The 24,254-nt window shown below is 43.4% G+C and overlaps 3 protein-coding genes across 4 annotated transcripts; 1 reads left to right on the top strand and 2 right to left on the bottom strand.

Annotated features, from left to right (window-relative positions):
• Nucleotides 1-6: 6 nt before the first annotated feature.
• LOC124221602 (nose resistant to fluoxetine protein 6-like) lies at nt 7-9,642 on the bottom strand. 2 transcript variants are annotated; one of them, XM_069137504.1, is made up of 12 exons: nt 9,615-9,642; nt 5,858-6,099; nt 5,451-5,686; nt 3,771-3,982; nt 3,259-3,329; nt 2,860-3,065; nt 1,782-2,108; nt 1,498-1,691; nt 1,245-1,371; nt 881-1,070; nt 642-784; nt 7-128 (listed from the first exon to the last, which is right to left on the bottom strand). In XM_069137504.1, exons 2-12 carry the CDS (start codon nt 6,051-6,053, stop codon nt 18-20), a joined length of 2,013 nt encoding a protein of 670 aa, XP_068993605.1. In that variant the 5' UTR covers nt 6,054-6,099; nt 9,615-9,642; the 3' UTR covers nt 7-17. The 2 variants fall into 2 exon arrangements, with proteins under 2 accessions (XP_068993605.1, XP_068993606.1); XM_069137505.1 differs by lacking the exon at nt 9,615-9,642 and adding an exon at nt 7,979-8,051.
• Nucleotides 9,643-10,284: 642 nt separating this feature from the next.
• LOC124221341 (nose resistant to fluoxetine protein 6-like) lies at nt 10,285-18,867 on the top strand. Its single transcript, XM_046631250.2, has 14 exons — nt 10,285-10,905; nt 10,999-11,677; nt 11,941-12,143; nt 12,532-12,746; nt 13,841-13,929; nt 14,055-14,251; nt 14,326-14,486; nt 14,595-14,760; nt 14,871-15,064; nt 15,164-15,305; nt 15,400-15,589; nt 15,671-15,813; nt 15,907-16,015; nt 16,143-18,867. The coding sequence occupies exons 2-14, from the start codon at nt 11,380-11,382 to the stop codon at nt 16,205-16,207; spliced, it is 2,172 nt and encodes a 723-aa protein (XP_046487206.1). The 5' UTR covers nt 10,285-10,905; nt 10,999-11,379; the 3' UTR covers nt 16,208-18,867.
• LOC124221337 (uncharacterized) lies at nt 16,097-23,817 on the bottom strand. The gene is made up of 13 exons (XM_046631234.2): nt 22,092-23,817; nt 21,827-22,009; nt 21,202-21,437; nt 20,924-21,135; nt 20,485-20,561; nt 20,209-20,405; nt 19,977-20,137; nt 19,728-19,896; nt 19,445-19,638; nt 19,254-19,383; nt 18,991-19,180; nt 18,753-18,895; nt 16,097-18,634 (listed from the first exon to the last, which is right to left on the bottom strand). Exons 1-13 carry the CDS (start codon nt 23,815-23,817, stop codon nt 16,475-16,477), a joined length of 5,778 nt encoding a protein of 1,925 aa, XP_046487190.1. The 3' UTR covers nt 16,097-16,474.
• Nucleotides 23,818-24,254: the final 437 nt, after the last annotated feature.

Here is a 24,254-nt window from a genome sequence, read left to right as displayed (position 1 = left end):
TAATAATACAATCATTACTACTTCTTGAACATTTCTTTTGTTACACGATACAGCGGAAGTTCCACGAATATATAAAGTAGCAAGGACAACGCAAAGATGAAGACGAAGTCACCCATGAAATCTCGAATCTAAAAACACAAAGAGAACAAAAGATACACACAAGTTTCGAGAGAGCCTGTGTCCGTGAAACGCACAAACATGTTGGCGCAAAATGAATTTTCGAACAGTGTCAAAGAGGATGTGTCATCTCACAGGGCTGGAGTTGCACGCAACTCAAAAAATATCATTGCATTAATGGCGTAATATGGTAGAATAGTTAATGCCATCCTTGACCAACATTAATGTAAAGTTCGTATCAATCGGGAGTCTACGCAAGCGAGCAAGACCCTTTCACCGGTTCCCGGACAAACAAAATCATTTAAAAATGTCGTTGTAACGTGGTCTCGTTGCTTCCATATGTTGGTTCAACGACTGAAAGTTTGGATCAGGCTTGGGATAATCCAGCGACGAATGAAAACGACAGTGTCTTAATCTAGAGGCAACGTCGGGTCATCATCCGGAGGAAAATTGAAATCGGTTGTTATTATCAAGTTCGTTGGAAGAGGAATCGACCTGGCTGCGAACGAGCCGACGAATCTTACCGAGATGTAGATATGGAGCTGCCTCGGTACTTGGAGAACGGCAGCGTTGTAAAGCAGCACAGCAAGGTGGGTCAGGAAAACGCAGTAGCTCAATCGTCCTAGAATCCTGAACGCGCTGCAGGACAGAAAGGCGTTGACAGGGCCTGGAAAGCGTAAGTTTACACGGTACTTCGATTATTATTACGGTGTATAAAAAGCAGGAGCGTATAAAATTAGTCCCAATTAATGAAGTCCCCCACCTCCGTAACCGACGTGACAGGCGTAAACGACCCAAGCGACGGCGACGGCCCATGCGAAACGATGAAGTCCTCCGTAAAGGGCCGACTCCAGGATATTATAGGTGTGCTGGAAGGAGGTCATGTCTTTTGCTCCGTAGACACAGGCGTACATGACGGCTAACGATGCTATCCACCCCGCGGCGACCTTCCACTGTTTTGTGAACGTTGGTATGATTAAAAATGGAAATAAGTACACAAGCCACACCTGAGCTTACGCGATACGCGCTGCACGACATTACTATTCCAAGTTTGGACCAGAGACGGTGGTGATAAAGTAAGGAGAAACAAAGAAATAAAAACGACAAAGAACAGACAACGAACGTACCTTGGCCAGGGACGGGGAATTCTTTAGGTGGAATAGGTGGCCAAGCAGAACGCCGACGAGATACGGTGACATTCGATCGTGAGTCGCCATATAAAGATCGTGCGCGTACGAATTGAGTACGGAATTTCTGAGTGCAATAAACATACATTCTCGTGTGAAACCGGCATTTCGTAATTGTGAATGCATATTGAGATACAGGCTCTCCGAGGTCGGCAACTCGTTGAGCCGATCTCGTGCTAGGGAGCTAGATTACCTAACCGTGAACATATACGTTCCGGGAAACTCGTTGATCCAGGTTGTCAAAAAGGGCAGAACGATCGACACGGTCACCGCTATTGTGAAAAGCATTTTTCCGATCAGCCTCCACTTCCACAGCGGATAGACTAGCAGCGGAGCTATAAGGAAGAGCTGCATGTCGGCGGACAAATACCAGGACTGTAGAAGGCACTGGAAAAGGAGAAAAAAAAAAGACACACACCTTCGAAAACCGAACTCGGTCCGTCGGTTTCAGCTTCCCTTGATCACCGATTCGCTTACCTTGTCATTTCCCGGCACGTAATTGTTTATGTACAGCAAATTGTGCCACCAGTACCTTCTGCACGCTTCGACGTTACGCCCTACGTAGACGTTCCACGTCGGGCCGGTATCGAGCCGATCGAAATACGACACGTAGAATATTATGACGAACAGATAGGCCGGGGTCAGACGCAGATATCTCTGCAGCCCTGATTTCAAATAATTTGCCCTTCCCTGCTCAAGCTCTTTCGTCAAATTGTAAGCGCGAAGAAGTCCGCTGACGAATAGAAAGGTGTCCACGTTGAAGTAGCTGTTCCATATCACATAGTACCAGTAATCGTTGTGAGTCTGAAAAACGCGTTCAGGTACAATGCGGGAAAATTGCACCATAACGCGAGCGTGCGAAATTTGCAGCTTGGAATCATATGTAACAACGCGTTTCGCGATTCTATAACCACGTGCTGATACGTCGCTTATTATATTCTACGGGCATTTTCGTGTAGACGATACGAAAAATACATGCTCACAAAATTTGCCCAAACCGCGCACACACACGCACACAGGCAGACACGCGCATGCATACACGGACAAAGAGACTGGTTGATGTAAACAATTTGATTTGGCTTTCACCGGAGAAAGTCTTTGGAATTCAACGTGCTGTTCACAAAATTTTACAAACTGTACCCAAATACGATCGTATACTGGATAGAATTATCGAATAACTTATGTAATTCGTATTCTTACTCCGTAGTTTATAAATATGACCCAACGCTGCCTGCAGTTACGTCAACGAATTCGCTCCGACAGTTTCAAGTCTTGATTTTTCCACATTTTATTTTCATTTTGGTACCCTTCCTTTTTTAATCCGTCTCTTTCTCTCTCTCTCTCTCTCTCTCTCCCTCTCTCTCTCTCTCTCTCTCTCTCTCTCTCTGTCTCGGCATCTCTAAATCTACCGCTATACATAATGCATTAAATCAGTCAATTAATCTCCCAAATTTTTTTTCCTCCCGTCATAATTCATGTTCCAGTGTGACAGTTGACTTGAACTGCGTCATTCGCAAAAATCATCCATCATATTACCATACTTCCTATACATCACCTGCATGGTCTCGAGTTTATTGATGTACGCCAATTGGCCGATAAGCATCGTTTGGTGAGTCATCACGACCCAAACGGTTGACAAGGTTCTTATTCCGTCCAAGCAGGTGATCGCATCGTTGGGGGGAGGGCCGAGATTCGCCAATTGGTGCCAATTATCGACGATCGAAAAGGCTCGCAAAATCTTCGGCAGAACTCCGTTTCTCTCTGGTGGAAGGCCAAGTTCAATGCAATGTCACTCATTATACTTTTGTATAAACAGATTTGGAATACATTACGCGTGCATACGTTCGCGTTTCATTTTCATTCAATTTACCTCGGTTAACCACACGACTTTGAACTGTCGTAAAGCATATTTCGAGATACTTTCAAAACCAATCATTTAAAACCACGGACTTACTTTGCACATTGGTAATTATACTCCATGCCGATCCAACAATGGTGAAGGTTAGCAGCGTTACACAGATGAACCTATAACCGATCAATCAACACTTCTATGTCAGAGGTAATAATACACCACCGTCAATATTTCGATCGGTAAAAAATCTTTGTTTCAACAAAATTTTTCCCTCATTCTTTTTGTCAGCGATCGTAAAAAACCGAAACCATATTTCGACCTACAGATCATCGGTCGATCTTTGAATTCTGAATTTGACGCGATGTCGTGCAACTGAACTTTTAAACTTGTACCCAGCCTTTCACCGTGCACGGCCACGTGTTAGAAAGTGACAGTCATTACCGATCCTCGATCAAAGGACACCGTATACAGTGTCTCGTGAACTTCTGATCTGGCATAAAAAAAAAAAAAAAACATTATGCATCGGAAAAGTTGCACGATCGAAGATCTTTCCGTGATTCAAAGAAAATGGAATGAAATATGATTTTTTTCGTTGATTCTCTTAACGATCTTACGTCACGAAATAATCGACCCCTGTGAACGGCTCAGTCCGTAACGCAGTATAGCAAAGATCATCTTCGAGTGAGACCGCAACCTGAATGCCGGTCTCAAAGGTTGCCCGTCGAATAGCATCTCCGGTCATAATGGCAACATCTTTTGCTGAGCACGTTGACGGAAGACATAAAGCCAGTTCGCTGCGTGAATATGTTGGCAGGATCAAAGTACCCTGAAATAAAATTATGGACATGTATCGTTGAATCAGAAAATTTTCAATTCCGAGGACCCGAACATAAATCGTCGTTGGGCATGCGGTGTAATGGTTGCCAAGTTCTTGATCGTACAATTGAATTGCAGAATAGGATGGTTAATATCGCATGCTTGTTATCAATCAGCTTCTTCTTTAGCGTGAATTTTTATACCGATGTGTTGAATATATAATCACGGAAAGAGGCGAAAGAAAAAAAGTAAAGGTCAAGAGTTCAGGAGCCATTTTTTTCGATCGGAAATTGAAATTGAACGGTACCACATAAGTGATCGTCGAAGCCGTAATGCCTTAGTGATGAATTCATTACAGGTGTAGCTCAAGAATATTCCCGAATCAAGCACGGCAGCATGGAGAGTACCGGGAGACACAGATATAAATGATAAATAAATATATTATTACAGAGTACGTAGTTTAGAGCGGTGGATATCAATCGTCCGCATGGAGCGCGATTATTCGAAGAGAGGACAAGACTTCCATCGCCGGCAACACGCGATCTTGCTCTTGCGCAACCGACCAGGAAAGAGAAAGCGAAAATGCAGCCGGCTCTGACATAACGCTTTGCTCCCAATTCCAATCCCCAATTCACCATTCGAGATGAATGAACTCGACTGATCCGATCCTGAGAATTCCAGTTTGTAATACCGGTGCGATCGGTTTGAATTTTTTTTCACCATTTTTAACGTTCGTTTAAAGATTCACCCATTTATTGACACAATTACGGAACCGAATGTTTTTTTTTTTTTTTTCCGGTCATGTAATGCGCCGATAGTGAAATGATCATTTTTCAATGCAGAAACAAAAATTATTGATCAAAGTTTAGGTACGAGGACGATATTAATATCGTTACTTTGATTATTCTGCTTTGCAAGAAGCTAATAAACCGATTAACCGTCAATTCAAGATTATTATAAGTGGGACCCAAAATCAAACGGGATAAAAAATAAAAAATTGATAATGTCATTTGAATTCTTCCCATATTGAGAGTCTCCGGAGGAAATCACCAGACGAGCAATGGGTAAGATTGCGGTATCGAAATCACGAATACTATTTTACCGACCGAGCAGCTCGATTATCCGAAGTAGAAACAGGTGAGACTTTCAACAGCCGCTGAAGGTAATCCGCAGGTGAGAAGAAGGGTGGGCAAATTTCTCGGAACGCTGACAAGGTGGAGCCACACGAATTGAAAAATATTTAAATATTTTCGGGCGATTGCGAATGCGCCGATTTCAAATCCACAGTAAAATACAACAGCCGACTTTTGGCCGCGAGCCTTTTTCTCTGAACGTATAACAAGCGCGGTCGATTGCCACACGATTTTGTCGTTATTTTCATTCTTCGTCACGTTATCACAATTCAGTACGATGTTGTTTTTCCGTCGATTTTCGCCACCGCTCCGACTGGCGTACGACGCAATGTTCGTCGAACTTACTTTATCCCAGTCATCACCAAGCTCGAGCAATCTTCTACCGGCCGTTACGAGATCGATGTACTCGAGTATGGTGTCTTCGTTTTCCCCATAAGCGGAGTAGTTCAATCTAGCCAGACAGTATTTTCCCACGTATTCGTTGTCCGGATGCCGGATCTTGAGACACTGGTCGAAATTTCCCATCGAACGTATATTTCCCGACAATATTCCGGCCGGGTAATTTGCCGTAGCGTCGATCACTGTTGTACGAGAATTTTATACAATACATTATAGATAATAAGCGTTACATTTACCTGCGTAACGATTCAAAATCAAAATATCAGTTCCAAAACGTCGAAAGCGGTTTTTAACGATCGGACTAATGCGTGCGTGATTAATATCGCTTTTAGTAGGTGACGTAAAATACAAACTTCCGATGGCCCAGGTGTTTGAAAGGTTTTTCGCAGCCTCGAGACAATCCAGCGTATCGTTTCTACACCTGGAATCCACGATCGACGATATTGGTTCTAAAAAATCCGCGATCTGAGTCGTCCACTTCATCGTACTGTCTTCGGATCGTATCGGAGAAACGGATCCGCCAAGAGTAATCCAAAAAATTATAGACATGCCTCTTTTTGCAGAATTCGTTGCGCCAATGCCGTAGCTGTAAACGCTGTAAGAGATGCAATATAATTATTACGGAACGAACGTTTATTTCGGTTTCCTTGGCTCTTTTTCTGCAACTTCACATATCCTTGCTTTCAGCCTTTCGTAATTCAAACACGGTTCAACCGATGATGAAATCATTTTGAAAAAATGATGCCCAACTCATCTCCAACGAACAATTATAAAGATATTCTTTCAGGGAATCTTGCCTTCGGTTTGTCAGCAAATTGCACGCATATTTTCAAGCCAAAGAAATTTTTAATACCGTTTTTACGGCCAGGTTTGTCACTTGTATCCAAAAATTTATCGCTCTATTCGACTCCGCGCTTTACATATTATACTTGACATTCTGTCACGCGGACAGTGACACTCGGTCAATCATCGCGAAGCGGATCCGAGAAAAAACATTCGTATAGATCAAGATTTTTTGTTTCGTCAACCTGTTTTCATATCTTTTCAGCCGATTATTTATAACCATTATATTATTGAATCGCAAATCCAATTTAAACAAAGGCAGCAAGCGAATAATCATGTCAAAAAAATTATAAAAATCTTCTGCTACCTACTGCAAGTGTCATATGGTGGCCTTGCTGCGGAGTTTGAAGCCTCAATAATTCCCTTGACGATTATTTATCGTGAACCCGAGACCGGATCTTGATTTACGGCTATTCTAATTTCGCAATTAGCATGCCTATCAGATCACACGTTTGGCTTTTATCTAATTCGCTCACAGGTTTTCTTCCGCGTTACACAGTGTCATAATTAAGCTCGTATGCAAACCCGTGATGTACGTAGGATCGCGGTAAAAATATTGAGGAATCTACAGAAAGGAAAAAAACTAATGAACCAATTAATGAAAACAAGAGATTCCGAATTCCCACCGAACGAAGTACGACACGTGATTAATCAAGCGTTCGTTAAATTCTTTCGAAGTGACTGACGCCGTTGGATCGCAAATTCTGCTCCGTCAAGGCGGATATTTCAGATCTCTGCATTCACATTACCCGGAATATTCAAAGGCGTAATCCTAATCTTTGAAGCCAACCAAGTTTCTATTTTTTTTATTTATTTGATAACCGATCACTAGTCGACGAAACCTCATTTGTTATGCCTAATCGATGGTGACGATGCGAAACGCGTTCGGGCGTATGAATCCCAGAACCTGTTGAATTTTTATAACGGTTCCTACGTACCGATGCTTAATCGTATATCTACAGACACGATTTTCCACCTGTCTCCAACATTGGTTTCTGTATTTTTCCACGTCACGTTCGTCATTATGACCGAGTTCCCGACGCATTGGCGAAAACATATGACACTCTTTGATCAAACTGATTAGAAACTAATGGATATTTTATTTGAGAAGTATGCCTTTCGATATTTTTACCGATTATTGTCTCCGTGTTGTGACCTGTGCTATTCACGAACTCGCTAGCAAACCAGTAAAACCAGATATATCGCATTATTATTTGCGGACGTATGGGATGGTATGATTATTGACGGCAGTACTCGTCTATGTATAGTGGAAATTTAGGCATTCCTATTAAATCGAGTCAACCTTCTTTAATTTACAATCCATCGCCGCTGGCAATTAACGAAACAGAGCTGAATGCTTGATTAGACACCCGTGATTCTGGTCGTTAAATCAGAGTCATTTTGAAGCTGCTATCGCATCAAAAAGCCTCAACTGACCGTCCGTGACGTGAGTGTTAGGATATTCTCAAGTTGTTTCGATGATTTTATAGAAAAAAACTAGTACGGGCCGCACCGGTATTATCGCTGGACTAGTTCCAACGTAATCCTAAATTAATCCGCATGTATTACGTGGAAGGTGGCTTATTCGCTTTCCTTTTTTTTCCTGTCAAAATAAGTAAACTAATATTTACCTTGAATTCTTATCAAATGCATTCTACTTTTATCCGATTTACGAAAATACTCGGCTGCATTATCTTGACACATTGCCGGAAGCGATGAAATCAGATACATAACTGAGGTACAGTTATGTATAATACAAGACGCCGTTTTGATTTGAAAGACCGTCAGCAAAGATTTCTCAACGTTGTTGCCAAACATTCGAAAACAAACAAATTGTTCTCTCTCGGTCGCAAACTTGAGGTACACAACTTTTTATCAAATTTTTTTATTTTCGAGTCCTTGACTTCGGCAATTGCAACAAGTCATTATTTTCATCTGTGCTTAATAAGAATCGTGCAAAATAAAATGGATTGCAACCGTAACGATTCCACACCTGATTGTTATGAACGATTTTTTTTCTGCGGTAGCCTTCATGTACATACCGCAATGAAGAAAGTGAAGGCTCTTCGTAGTCTTTTAAGATAGAGTAAAACAAATTTTCAATTAGCCAACACAGTAACCAGAGATCATTACAAATGCCCGCACGCGATGTTGCGAAATTTATACCAATCAAGCGAAATTTTATTAGGCTGAATTTGGCGCAGTATAATTTCTAAATCCGTAATTAACCAAAATTCGGCAACTGCAAGAATCCAACGCTTGACGTCATTTTACCCGCTTCGAAGGACGTAGGCCGATTTCGACACTTCAAGACCATCGTAAAAAGTAAGTAATGTACGCATGTGCGTCTCTCACTTTTGTGCACCGACTACTTTTTCTCACCGCCTTGTATCTGCGGTGTCTTTTATTCGCTATGCAGTTCCCTATAAATGCTTCCTGAATTCTCAGATTCTGTTCTTTCTGTTTCGAATTCAGGGCCACATACCGTCTTTTCATTATTATCTCGACTTGAACTACACCAATCGTTCGCATATGTATAATTGTGCTAATATTGGTATGTTTAGATTTTGCGCAGTTTGAGATTGAAACACGTTATTGCATTCCTGGTCGCCGTGTTTTTTCAATCGAACGATCATCACCGTCCGAAGATGATCTTCCTTGTGCGCATATCGCAGCAGTTATTGAAAAAATTACGTAAGATCTGCAAGCAATACCCGAAATAACACGAAATGCGTGAAATAGTGACAACAAGCGAATGATCGTCCGTTTAATTAATCATTAGACGCACAATACGGAAGTCTGCAACGCTTCGTGTGTAAATAATTCAATCACTATCAGCGTTATGTATTTTTGGGCGGAGTTTGTGACGCGCAATACTCTCGGCGTCGATCAGACGTCGGTTACTCGTCTTTCAATCTTCGTTCACAGCTCGATACTCGCGAGGGAACTTCTATTAGAATTTCTACCGGCGTGTCCCGCTAACGTGCCGAGAAGAATTTCAATTCTTGCACTATACACGGGCCAGTCTTCCGACAGTCGAATGTGGGTACGAGACTTATTCAAAATGAAATTAAAAATATAAACTACACAATTGCACACGCGCAGAGAAATTCCCGTGCCTGTGACACGCCGGATATTAAATGCATCATCGATTTGCCAAGCATCGCATATAGAGAAGATAGTTACTTGAACGTTCTTGACGAAATTTTTAATAATCAATCGGTATGTCGACGGCGTTTTATCATGCTTACTTTTACTGCAGCTTACCGTTTCTGTTCTCTCTCTCTCTGTCTCTCTCTCTCTCTCTGTCTTTCTCTCTCTCTCTCTTGCTCTCTCTTTCCAGACTAGACACAAAACTTGGTACGAAAAGCCAACGTGAACAACCATGAATAAACACAATGAAATTATTCGAGACGTCTTGTGACGTTAATTAATTAAGAACGCCTCGATCGAACTGCGAGTCGACGCGGATGCGACCTGATCGAAACCTGATGACCGTTGCACATTTTGCTAACGCTCCAACCTACATTCAACCTCGTAGAAATATAACAACGTGGAGTTTTGACACAGTTTCTGATGTTATTGATGTCTGCTAATCGTTGCTGAAATTCTGACTCGTTGTGTTTTTTGTTTATTCTTTCCTTCGCCTCGATCGGTGAGTTTACGGTGAGTTACGATTCCCCGATGAAATCCAGGTAAAGCTGATTACCTACAATTTCTTTCACTTGAAAAAAAGAATTTGTTGGAAGGGTCAAATTAAGCATGAATAGTGCAAAACGGCGTGAACCAGCAAAGCTGTTAACACCAATCTTCAAAGATATCCATGTGTTAATGATACCTCGGTACTATTACGATTTCCTACCCCCACCGCACATGAAAACGATTTAGAGGTCACTGTAGGGAGTTTATATGGTTCGCGAGAAGCAACTCGTAGGTTTCCCTTCTCTCTGGTCACACTCAGCTTGTGCCTCGTCGTGCTTTTGCGACAACGCGGTGTTCTGCTGAATTGCCAAAACAATTCCGAATTGACCAACCACTACACTCGGTGGCGAGTCAAGCAGTTACATCACGATCTCCGGGAAGAATCAATGTCTGGAGCCAACATCATATTCCAAAGTGAGACTTGACTCTGACCGTAGACAAACGCTCGCGGACGAAACTTGTAAAGCTCTACGCGTACCGATTCATTGTTAAAAACGGGTGCGCGTGTGTTGTTCGTTGCAAATATGCAAAGCATAATAATCACTTGTTGCATTTAATTTCAATAACCGCATAATAAATGTGTTAAAAGACAAGTAAACGGATTTTTAGAATTGTCTTTTTTACTTCATTATTTTTAAACAAGGCGAATTTACTTGAAATAAGTAAAAATCTGCACGTGTTCATTAGCCGTGAAGATCCCCAAAACAAACAGCGGCTAGTATTGAGTTGCCTTTTTTTAAATATCCAGCATCGATGCGACTAGTCGTGGCGGAAGGAACGAGTCTTCGCAGAACGAGTTTGGCATTCGCGGCAAGTGTTTCCGTCTACGAACTATGATCGAACTCGCGTAACTATTGTAGGTATACATTTATATTTTTTTCAAATCATCGACCAATGCGCGAGGCATAATATCACAAATGAATATTTATTCTTTCATAATAATTATAAGGTATAGGTCTCAGAGGTGATTAACCATCGACGGCCAATCGAATGACGCATGTCCTTCCCGAATAATTCCATCAATTTCTATACCTAAGCCGCGTGTACCGGACGTTGATGAACTTCCAACGGCACTCAAGCAACGGCGCTGAAAGTGTTACGAAATATCTACGTACGTGAAAAAAGGACGGAGAAGCGGTGCGACAGTTGTTAAAAGTTATTAATCGAACGAAGGTGAAAGTGAAACTACGTGAAACTACATTGTGCCGAGTATAAGGGAGAATTGAAACATCTGTTAATAATTGTGCTTAAAATGGGTGCGCAAACATAAACTAGTCACCGTAAAAGAACACTTTTCATCAGACATTGTATAAACCAAGAGAGTCCAGCTATGCCTACGGTCAGACCGTGGACAGTTATAATAGTGGGACTAACCGTCTCCCATTTTCCGATTGTCTTTGCCGGGGCGAAAGATGAGAGTATATGGAAAACGCAGAGGTCCGGAAAGGAGACCGATGCCCAGGTGGAGCTCGTCTACGAAAATGACAGCGGAAGCATGCTTCCGTTGTTGTCGAGAGATCTAACTCTTCTGGGCCAGGCCGTCGACATGATAAGCAACGACGCCTGCAAGGATCAATGCAAGTCGATGATGGCGGGAATTCACAACCTGACGTCATGGGCCGTAAAGTGTAAGGCTCGTTTAACGTTAATTTAGCGATGTAAGTCCGGCTAATTTGCAAGTCGCGGCAAGCACAGAAATTTGCGTTGGTCGTTACGGCCGCGTTATGTCACTTCTCCGCAAAGCGTATTCGCGCCTTAATAAACAGTACACACTTGACGAATCGTTGAATTAACATATCTGTTTATTTTGACACCTTGGCACCGGCTGTGCACGCGCTCCGTGACTAATCGGAAAAATTTACTGACTCGAGATCTTCCACCCCTTGCTTAGTTTACGACGCGTCGGGAAAATTTCCCGAAGGAGTACTCGGCGGATCCTTGTACCAGCTGGGAAATTTCGACGAATGCCTTCAGATCGGCCCTCTCGACGACGCACCTCTGGGGGTCAACGGACAGTATTGCCTCGGGGAGGTGGGAATCGGCGTGCCTGATCTTTACCGTAATCGAAATGGCACTATTTGGAAGGATTTTGGCGTAAGTCAGCGCCCCCACCTTGCTATACAACCAGTACTACTCTTCGTCCTTAGGGCCAACTCAAGGAGGCCCAACGCGCTCCAATTTTTGCCATTTACATTTGCAGTTTGTTTATAAAAAACATGAAGTGCGCTATTCAATTCGACAACCAATCTGGGCAACAGTTTCGTCCTCGGCTTCCGTTGCCTTCGAATTTCCATTTCATCGTCACTTTTTCATCAATCTTCTTCCTTACTATTTTTCACATCTCGTAAACAATTGATCCAAGAAATGGTTAGGAATGGTGTAATTTTTGTTTTTATTATTATAACACAGAAATGCAAATCTGCGCAAAATTCTTTAGTTTGATGAATTAAGACAGTACAGTACATTTGCATCTAATCACCAGCCTCCGTTGGAGAGGTCCGATGTTGTGGTGACGAAACTCTATTGGGGAATCTGCGTACCAGCGGCTTGCGAACCCCAAGACGTGGAGGATGTGGTTCGGTCCGTTTTGGCGGTAGCCTTCAGCGGCTCTCGTTTGAAATTGACGCCAAGGATACCGGAGGGTTCTTGCTACAAGAGAACGTCTGAGAGCTACAACAATCTGGACATTGCTTACACGTGAGTGAACGACGGCGACATACTTGCAAACAACCGCGTCACCGAAATTAAAAATTGCGCAAGACCGAGAGTAGCGTTCAACGAATAGACGCGGTCGGTTTCGAAATTATTCAAAGCTTATGCAAACCGTTCATTACACCTGTACCATTCGCGGTATCTCGAAGTTTTGTACAAATTTAACTAAGCTCGGCTTGTTCAAACATCGAAACGTACGCGGAAGCGACCTGCATTATTTTGCTGATTCAATATTATCCGAACCAATTATGTTGAAAACGATAAATGATTCGGGACATAAATTATCTTTAATCGAACTGCTCGCGGGATCCGTGATAATTAGACGTATCAATTCGGAAAAAGACATCAAAAAAGACACCGCCAGGAGGCTTCCTTTGACAAAATCAATAAACCTCGATACGTTCTGAAATCCGGCCGACTGCAGACGATTTCATCCTACTAACTGCATAAGTGGACGTTAGTACCTACTTATAATCAACGTAGCAGGAGTGTTAAAAGAATGTTTTTACTACTACCGGACAGCTCTGAATATTGATTTGCAGAAATTAAATTATACTTTATTATCATATGCGAGCGTTTTTGTGCCTCACTCGAAGCCTCGCTGCTTGGTTACCAATGTTATGTATTATATTGGTATCTAATTAACTTTTTTTTTATTCTCATGAAATGAATACAAATAGCCTGATAAATTTTGATAATCAACCGATAACTCAACTACGTGTCATACCGTTCAACCTCGAATAAGAACATCTTGGCGTTCGTTAAACCCTGCGAAAACAGCATCGGTAATTGAATTGCGGGATCCTGATCATATTCCTGCCTGGGCTGAACAAAAACTGTAGGCTTATGAGTTTTTACTCATCAACAGCGCTGTGGCTTCCAGTGCATTTTCAATTAACTAATTATACATTGACACCGGTATAATATCTATTATTTATGAAGATGAAACATTATGCGCCGCACGCTCGAACTTGAAATGAACTCCGAATTTGAAATTGCAATTACCCACATCTGTATACATATATATGTACATAGGATTTCTGTATGAACGGTACACGTATCTTTTTCCATATTTGCAGATGGTTAATATTCTCACTGATATTCCTCCTATTTGCGGGAACTGCGTTTCACCTAACGTATCTTATAAGGAAAAAGAATATACCTGAAGGTGAGTAGATTTCAATTTACATCTACGCGACTTTGATTACTCACGTATGTAATCGATATCATAAAAAGGCTAATAAGACGAACGCATTAGCAAAGTTTAAATTTGTTTATTTTTTATTTTCTCAGGTATGCTGCCCGAAGCGCTCATGGGATTCTCTGTGATATTGAATATGAGAAAACTGAACAGCAGTCCGAAAATGGAAGAGATAGATCTGAGCTGTATTTCTGGTGTCAAGGTGATAGCGATGCTGATAATAATCACGGGACACTCACTGATATTTATCATCAGCGGTCCTGTATTGAATCTAAAATTTTGGCAAGTTGTAAGTATTAGATTATATATACATACAATTATCAGCCAAGTTCACCTTGCCGTAATGGAATCTCACTATTTCAGGCTGTGACAAAAGTGGAAAATGCAGTATTCCTCAACAACCCTCTTTTGGTAGATACGTTCCTGTTGCTGAGTGGATTTCTCATCACTAGCCTCGTCCTCAATCAACTCAACAAAGGATACTCCATCAACTTCCTCTTCGTATATCTTCTACGTTACATAAGGCAACCTATTACTCGTAACATACATCCATTACAGCCCTAGCACTCATACGTGATTAGTACCCGAAAAAATTCTTCCCAAATTTACTTGTAAAATATGCCAATAATCAGGTTGACACCGGCGTACTTCGTGGTCGTTGGATTCTACATGACTTGGTTCTCAAAACTGGGCTCTGGTCCAATGTGGTCTCGCGTTTACCTGGAACAAGAGAGATGCCTGGCTTCATGGTGGTCCAACATGTTGTACATCAACAATTACGTGAAAACTGACCAATTGGTATGCGACACACTCATCGGAAGTATCTTAGCTTTGTCTTTGCAGTTGAAACGAGATAAAAAGCTTCTATTCGCACGAAGATTGTCCGATTACCGCCTTTTCACTTCTAGTGCATGTTCCAATCCTGGTACCTGTCCGTCGACACGCAGCTTTTCGTGCTTGCTCCACTGGTGATTTATCCCCTGCACAAATGGCGTAAAGTTGGAGAGTTCATTCTAGCGGCGGTTACAGCTGTGTCAGTTGTCATACCATTCGTCATAACGTTAACGAACAACTTGGACCCGACGTTATTGGTCTACAGCGAGTAAGAATTGAATTTCAGCTATTTTCTCATGGCAATATACCAGCACGTCAAGAATAATTTTACCCGTGCCAATGAGTAATAATTTGTCATTCCCTGTAGCGAGATGTCGGACTTGTCAACAAATTACTTTTTCATAACGAGCTACGTCAAAACCCACATGAGGGCGTGCTCGTACTGCTTTGGATTAGTTTTCGGATACGTAGTACACCGAATACGACTGTCAGATTACAAACTGTCATCGGTGAGTTTCTATCCACATTCAAGTCGTGGAAATCTCTGCTAATTTTTTCACCCGTGCAAAGTAATCAAACGAACACCTGCTCTTCACCTCGCAGACGACGGTTACAATCGGATGGCTGTTCGCGAGCTTGTCTCTCATAGGCTCCATGTTCACAATCGTGATTTTCTATGGACCTCTGAAAAACTTCAAGCCAGTCGAAGCTGCACTCTACGCGTCCTTGCACAGAGTCTTCTGGAGTCTGGGTACAGGATGGGTTATCTTAGCCTGCGTTACTAAAAATGGAGGTATGGTACTATCGAACCTTCTTCACGATACATCACCGTAATCGGCAAAAGCATGAAGTATTATTTTCTTTATCGTTACAGGTGTCGCGGCAAAGATACTCCAGTGGCGGCCATTCTTACTCCTCAGTCGTTTGACCTATTGCGCTTACCTGATGAATGGAGTGGTCGTCTTAGGGAACGTGGCTTCCACTCGGAGCCCACAGTACCTAGATTTCGTTGCTTTGGTAAACAGTAGTATTTTCCACAGCTGTGACTATTGGAAACAAAATTCGTCTACTCAGCTTCGTTACGAAAGTAACTCATGATATTTCTTACAGTGTCAACAATGCGCAGCCCATTGGGTGGTCACGTTCGTTGGCGCTCTGGTATTATCCATGACGTGCGAATCTCCAATACTTAGACTGGAAAAACTCTTCTTGCCACGAGGTGAGTTACTAAAACTTGAGAACTTGCAGATACTGTCAAGTTCCGAAACGTATATGGAAAGGAAATGTATTTATTCACTACTTTATTTAATATTGAAATCATGGTGTGTATATTTTCATTATTTCAGGGAGACAAAAGGCAAATACCGACAGGAAAAATGAGAGCCAAGATACCAATACTACAGACGCCTGATACAAAATAAAACCGTACTTTTAAAGAGCATAAATATCTATTTCCTCTAATGTATTATACCCTAATGTGATGATGGACCTGTCTATATATTGGGATACTTAAGAGTCCCCGTCTTCAGACGTACGGAATAATTTCCGGTAAATCGGACCCCGCTGCTTCTTCTGCATATTCTTCATCTTCTCATTCTTCATCTCGCACCAGCTGTACGTATTTAACTGTCTTTCAGCCACCGTTATAACATATGCCCAATACCACAGCCCAAATCCGTCAAGTCTCCTCTTGATTCCATTCCCAATTCGCCTCTTCCGAGTACCGCACTTGTTCCTTTTTTCCAGTCAGGAACTCCGCGTCTTTTTCTGCGGACTCTGTCGACTCCAACTCAGTTTCCTCAAGCCCACTAACCGTCGAGCGTTCTTCATCCTCAATCCAATCCAGACTAGCACTATCACCGCTATTACTAGCAGGATATGAGACTGAAGTCGATTCCGCTTCATCGCCTCCAAAGTAACTAAGGTCTTCGTTCTGTCCTCCTGCTGATGGCCTGGCACGTTTGATCTCGTCCTGTTGCGGAGCATCTTTTCGTCCTTCCGAGCCACCTGACCGCGGTCTGGTGTCTTTATCCTTGACTAAGAATCCTACTGGGCCATCTTCCTCTGACCTGGACTTCTGCATCTGCCATGCCTTTTTGAAGGGATGTTCCTGCTCCTGCTCAACAAGCTTCGGCCGCTCTGGCAATACGTATTCCGGGTCCTCCTCGCTCGCTTGACTTCTGATAATGGAGGCCCGCTTGAAAAGTCCAGTTGACGTGGTCTGGCTGTCGCTCATATCAGCGTTTTCTTCCTTGACAAAATCCCACCCAGTATCCTCCTCCGCTTCCAGTTCCTCCTGCGAAATTCTATCTAGATTCTGCAGCGACGTCCGTTTGCTTACCTTTTTCAACATAAAATCGTAGCTCGACGGATCTTTTTCCTCATCTACAAATGTCGTTGGACTTACGGCAGGGCGTGACTGTTGCCTAGAGGGGTTCCAGCTCGTCTCGTCTTCGCTCTGGGTGTCGTACCGTTCTCGGAATGGAGGTCTAGTCTCGCGAAAATCATTTCTGGTAACATCGTACGCAATTTCTTCGTCACTTTCGCTCGGCTCGTGTGAATAGGCATCGGAGGTCGTGTTTGGCACTTTGCTGATACTCCAAGCGCCGAAACTTTTTATTTCTGACGAGTCGTTCAACAGAGCCATTTTACCTTCGGCTGAAGATCGTCTCCTCAGCATGCTCCAGTCCTCCTCTTCGCTCGCAGTTCCAGTTTCATCGGATGGCAAAATCTTGCCTATCTTCTGCCTTCGTAACCGCAGCTCGTATTCCCAGTTCTCCTCGTCACTCACCCTCGGTTCTTCCAACGGCAAGACCTTTGCCGGTAATTGCTTCTTCCTCCAATATGTCGGCTCTTCTGTATCACTCAGTACTTTTCTCTGGAGATCACTTGCACGTGGCAAAGATCCCGTCGACGATCTGAGCGCTGATGATTGTCCATCCAAACCTTTCGTTACTGTTCTTTTCCCATCTCTCGCGCTCTGAGAGGCTGAACGCTCTCTGTTCACGTATTCCCATGACGGCTGCTCTATCGGTCTCCACATTGAAGCCGAGACTCCATCAGTATCTTTTGATGAAGGTCGTTCTCCTTTCGTAGACTCCCTCGATAGGACTTCGTGATCCTTGAGGTCTGACTTTCTGCCGTCACCAGCTCTCGAGAATGAATCGTCTCTCTGTTTGAAATTCCTTGACGATTCCTCTAGATCCTGTACCATTGTTTTTCTACTCTCCCAAGCTCTAGGCTGCGACCGTCCATCTCTTCTGCAAACATCTTCGTCCCGTGGTTGTTGAACGGAAGATCTCTTTAGAGTTTTCGGTTCATCTACGTAGTCGTTCGCTAATATTTCCTGACGACTGAGGCTTCTCCTTTCCCTCCTCACTTCTTTGTTCTCGTCGTTGCTTCGTCTTGGTATTTTTCTAACAGGGGTTTGTATCCAGTCCCACGTGGGAATTTCCTCTTCCTCCTCCGCGTTGCGTCTAATGAATGATTTTCTTCTAGGATGGTCATTCTTGAATGTCTGAACGTCAAGTGTTTCTTCTCCATCTAGATATTCATCCTCGATATTCCTGCTCGAAACTATGTCCTTTTGCCAATCCCAGCCAGTGGACTCGACTTCTTCGTCAGCTAGTGCGCTGTCTTTTTCTACTTGTTTTACTAATATGTGGTTTTTAGTCTCAGTCGTTTTTTCATCAATCTTATCCACGCTGTTGACCTTATCCACCGTCAATCCATCGGTGAATTCCATTATCACGTTCTTTACTTCTTGCATAGGCAAATCCAGAAGCAGCGTCAATGTCACTGACACGCTGATAACGGCTGCTGCTTCATACAAATCGATCTGCAAGCAAAATTCGAACACTTTTTACTACAGTAATACTAGAAGACTGGTGCATTAATAGTCAGTTCAACGGAAGTTATTCTATTGTTATCAAAGAACAAATGAGTAAAATACTCACGGATCTATGAAGTTGGAATTCTGCCGTATACCTTGTGATTCCGACGTTGTAGAAGAATACCGCAAATTGTGTCAGGTAAACGGAGTAAGATATCCTGCTCAATACCACCAGCCAATGGTGGGACAAAAATCTGTTTAATACTCCTGCAAGTGAGAAGAGACTAACAGTTGATCGCCAAAACACATTTGACCAGCGAAACCCGTTACGAATACCAATTTCTACGTAAGTTCCTACAAACCTCCATTTTGGGTAAACGAGGCAAATATAACCCACGATAAAGAAATGGCCCAGAACACTGGCAGGACCACGGCATAATAAGTTGCTTCCTCAACATCATAAGTGTAATCTCTTCTAGCCGATCTCCACGGGGAAAATAACGACCAGAATCCCAAGGCAGCAGCCACTACCCATCCAATAATTACAAGTACCTGCAAACAGTGATTAATCCGTTCAGTGAGCAAAAAAGAAAAAACTTAACAACGGAATTTGCTAATGATGCACCTTGTGAATTCGAACTTGCTTCCCGGTGTAATGCATGAGTGTTCCAAGCGCTGTACCAAAGAGGTAAGGGGTGGCTCGGTGCAATGGCAGCGCGTACGTCAAATTAGCCGTTTTGTACAAGTGCTTCAGCCTGAAAATGATAATTAGATAAAGCTTCATCCCAATTTGTTAAAGGTACAGGATTCACTCACGTCATTCCGTGAAAAATAACCAAAGATAAATAGTTGTTCGTCGTAGCCAGATAGCGGAGAGTTGCCGATACTTGTAGCAGGAAAAGTATAACAAGGATACCGATTACTGGTTTGTTGTAGAGGAAGAAAACCAGCATCGGGGCTATCAAAGACAGTTGCATGTCCAAAGCAAGCTGATGCGTGTGCGTGGCGCACTGTAAAGGTAGTTGATATATCAGTTACTGGTTATGAACAGTGAAAGGTATAATAATTTTTGGTATTTAACTTTTGGTATTTAACTCACCATTTCTTCAAATGGCAAGAAATTTTGAATGTAAAGTAAATTGGTCCAGGCATTTTTCTTGCAGAGATCAGCGTTGCTCTTGACAACGCTGTTCCACTGTGGTCCAGATCCCACGTGCTCCATGACAAACGCGTACCAAAACACCACAGCCAGAAGCACTGGTGTTAACCTAAAATAACCATGCTAAAAATACTGTACAAAAATTTTATACAATACGTTATTCCGTTTCCGGATCGAATTCTTGCGGACCTGATGAACCTGGTGACAAATCGACAGAACCATCGAATCTCCCCACGTTTATTGTATTCCTTAGCCATGTTGTACGCGGTTAAAACTCCGCTCAGAAGTAGGAACGAGTCCGTGTATACGAGCGAAACCCTTAGAATAGAACTGATCGGATTATTGGCCACCTGAGCATAGCAGAAGTTATGATAAATCATAAAGCTACTCGGTCAAGATAAGGAGTGCGATCAAAGTCTACCTCAGTTAAAGATATTCTGTTTGCAAAAGGTATTCTGGACATGGGGATCAGTTTGTGAGCCACGTAGAGTAAAATTGTCGCCAGCGTTCTGATACCATGTATGCATCGGATGTCGTTCCCGCTTTGGGAATCCTGCAGTAGTAACGTCGTCGTTCGTCGCAATGAGAATGCCATTATAATTCTTTCGGAATAGCTGCCTGCGAACACAATAAACAATCCACGTGGTAAACGCAATGCGGTAGTTATTCGCCAGGTGGTACGAAATCATCACTTTACCCGGCCTGTCGAAAGTGAGAAAAAAATCACGCAGCGTCGCAACCAAGACCAGGCACACTGTCATCGCGTAAAAATACCTGCAGACATAAAATAGTATCAGAAAATAAAGATAATCAAATGCGATCTTATGCTAGTAAAGGGAATAGAAATGATTACAGCAATAAATGCGGCCCAAGGCCAAGGCTTTCTACAACGAATGCAGCCTACGTGGCATCAGTGGGTGCACATCCTCACTTGAGATGCGTGAATTTATTTTTATCCTGGCTGGAAGGCACGCGATACTTCAGCCATGGATTACACTGTTCAAGCTATTAATAATTCAAACTCAACAGACCTTGTGGTTCAGCTTTTACCATTTTATATCCACGAAGTAACGCTGAACAACCAGGCCGAAGAGATGAAACTAAAATTTTACCGTTCAGGAGAAAATTTTACTCACAAAATGGCAACTGTCTCCTTGGAGTACGGCTGCGCCTTTTGTTTAACGTAGCAAGAATCCGGGTCAACACCGATGGAAAACCTTAGTCCCATTGATTCGTTGTAAGCGCTAAGAGCGTCTTTTATCACCGATTGAACGTCCGCTGGTGAGCAGGCAGCCGGAACACAAAGTGCCCAGTTAGCGGTAGTGAATCTTGGAATGAAGTGCGACGGCTGAAAACCTCCTAAGACTTACAACACGCCACCAGTAATGGATGCGCTACGATCTCCTAGGCTTACCCCGTTCATGCTGGCTCTGAGGAACGCTCGGCTCTGCATAAAGTTCACAGGAATTTTCGTATCGTGTCTCGTCGCCTGCAAATCAATAGTTGCCAGGCAATACTTTCCCTGGACCTTAACCGTCTTCTCATCGACCTTGACATACGCCTTTACACCCAGACATTGGTCAAAGTCGCCCAGCTGATTTATGTTACCGCGTAACAAGCCCGATGGCACTTTAGCGCTCGAATCCAACACTGGAAGTGAATTTCAAATCATCAGCCGTAACCGTTGTTGTTTAAGTCTACTATCCCGGAGTTGGAAAATATTCAAACATGAGCGAAGCACAAAGCTTCAGTCTTGAATTAACATCAGAGAATAACTCGCACAATTCCAACTCTATTGGCATTGGATAACGGTAGCCACCTTGGCTAAGTGCCGAACGACGACCCCGAGAAATACCGGCTGCTGAATACCTTGTAAAACATGATGATTCTCTGGGAAAGAATCCTCGGAAAATAGCAAAATCTATTTCACTTGTTGGCCGATAAACTAAAAGCGATTGAGGTGGCAAAATTTGCGTACGACGACACGTTACAACGAGACGAACAAAATAAAACATTACAAATCGAATACGTAAACTCACTTTGCAAGGCCCACAATTTGTATCCACGAAGTTGTCGTAGAAATATTTTTCCGTGCTGCTGGCAGACGGGGTTTTCTATAGCGGTAAAGTTTGGCGTAAATGACGGTGTGGTCAGTAATAAGTCGTTCAGTTCCGACAGAGTGATGGAGGCCTCCATCCGTTTCTTTGGCTTAGCATTTGACTCTACAACACTCAAGAGGCATGTTACAACGGAAAAGGATAAGGTGTGTGACAATCACGTCCATCGACAGTTAATTATACTCACTAGTTGACTTTTGATCTGATTCTCTTTCAGGGACCTTGACTTTGGACTTTTCGGATTGTTTTGCCAGTGGCTGGGGCGGTGGCTTGGCTTCCTTTGTGGGCTGCCTGGGTCCTGCTTTGTTCTTTCCCTTTTTTACCGTTCCATTCGTCTTTTGCGAGGCGAGAGGTAGGGTGATATTTTCTGATGGTTTTACGACAAGCAATGATTCCGACTTCTGCTCACCGGTGGACGCTGGCTTCAGGACTTCGATTTTCTCTGCGTCGCTCGAAACCTTCTGTACCTGTCGAGGCTCAGTTTTCGTAACCTTTTGAGGTGCAGCTTTTTCAAACGAGTCTTCAATCGACCTACCGAGAACTACTTCCATTGATTTCGATTTGTCGGCGAGTCTGACACGTTCAAGCTTTCGTGGCGGAGGTATAACCACATCCTCGACTTTACCTGTGTCATCCTTTTTCACCTCTGATTGATCGCCGTCGTCGTCATTTTCACTGGTCGAGTATTTACTAACACTGATTTTCGAAGCATCCCGAGTTGTCCCGTCGAATTCTGTTTCCTGAGCGACAAATTTATCACCATTTTCTTCAACGAGATCCACCACTGCAGCTTGATCACTGGCTCCGTCATCATGCCGTGTGGTTTTAGTCGCGGCTTCCATATCTTCATTGCTTTGTCCCGTACTGTCTGCTGTTATTAATTTTTCGATATCTTCAATGCTCTGCCTTGTACTATTTTCAGTGGACCGCATGTGATGCACAGGAGTAACTTTTATGCTCATTTTATCACTTGGCATATCCTGCTTCGCAATTTTAGCTTCGTGCTTTATTCTGATGTGTTTATCTTCCACAGACTCAGTACTTTCAACATCCTCGTTATTTGAGTCGAGAACCTGTTCGTCTTCGACTTTTATTCGTCCATAGTCAGCATCTTCGTCATCGTCCTCATTTTCACTGGATTTGGTGGCCTCGTCATCCTTAATCTCTTCTTCCGATTCTGTTTGACTTCCTTCTTCATCTTTGGAATAGTTTTCGACATCCTCGTCTTCGTCTTCATTTCCATCCTCACCGTCATTTTCTTCCTCGCCATCAGTGTCATCGCGATCTTCATCGTCATCGTCATTTTCTTCATCATAGTCTTCGCTATCGTCGTTATCATCCTCATTCTCCTCAGTCTCTATCGTGCCATCGTCATCCTCGTAAGAATTTCCAGAGTAAGACTTCGACTGAATGCTACTCCGGGCAAAACCACTGGCAGCAGCTTTTGTCACAGCGGAATTCCTGAGCTGAGCTCTAACGACATCCGGAACCTTAACACTTGCCACTTTTTCGAACTTTGACTTGACGTAACTGGAAGCACCCACATGTGCTCGATCATTGTCACGCACTTCACCCGACTCTTCAACAAGTGGTTGACTTTTCGTCGGACGTGACGAGAATGCGGTTGCACCCTCGAACCTCCTGCGTAACCCGATTATGGGGGACGACGAGGTGGTGGCTGACAATCCGGACGTTTTATGTTGAGCGCACTTGCCGAAGAGGGGATTGCACGAGGTTCGCGTTTGCTCTATAGAAGCTGAACCGCCGCCGTCTCGAATACGGAACGCACCCACGCCATCCGGGATCAGAAACAGTAGTGAAGCCAACGCCAACACTAGAAACAGAATCCTAGCCAGCTGAACTCCGCAGCCTGCTTGGAGAAGGTGAACCATGCCCATGGCGGGCGCAGTCATAGCTCCATCACCTTCGCATTGACCCGCTGGCCCTGTGTTTACCCTGCGACTTACTCTGCCGTTTAATGCTGGACCGATCACACAAACTACACACCAGAACTAAACTCCCAGACGCGCAACCACCAAGCTGTTCCCGACTGGTCGCTGCACGACGGACCCACAGAATTAGAGCATATGGCATCATCCCAGCAGCTATGAGTTTTATTTAGCATCAGCATTTGAATGCTGCTCCGCGACGGCTAGATCAAGACGCAGGGCGTCTGCGCCGCGACGCCCGCCACGCGGTCCCGCTTCCCCACTCCTCGGCGTACCTCACCCGGGGCGTCGCGACGCCCGAAGAGCATATCACGGTGCTCGAAATATACTTATCTGTCACGGTGAATTCTCATCCCAATATAGAGGTAACTTCATGCATCTGCAAGAAAATTCATATCCGA

Source organism: Neodiprion pinetum, chromosome 6, assembly GCF_021155775.2.
Source record: "Neodiprion pinetum isolate iyNeoPine1 chromosome 6, iyNeoPine1.2, whole genome shotgun sequence".
NCBI lineage: Eukaryota > Metazoa > Arthropoda > Insecta > Hymenoptera > Diprionidae > Neodiprion > Neodiprion pinetum.
Note: the sequence above shows the minus strand (reverse complement) of the source record. Positions and strands in the feature narration are given on the sequence as shown.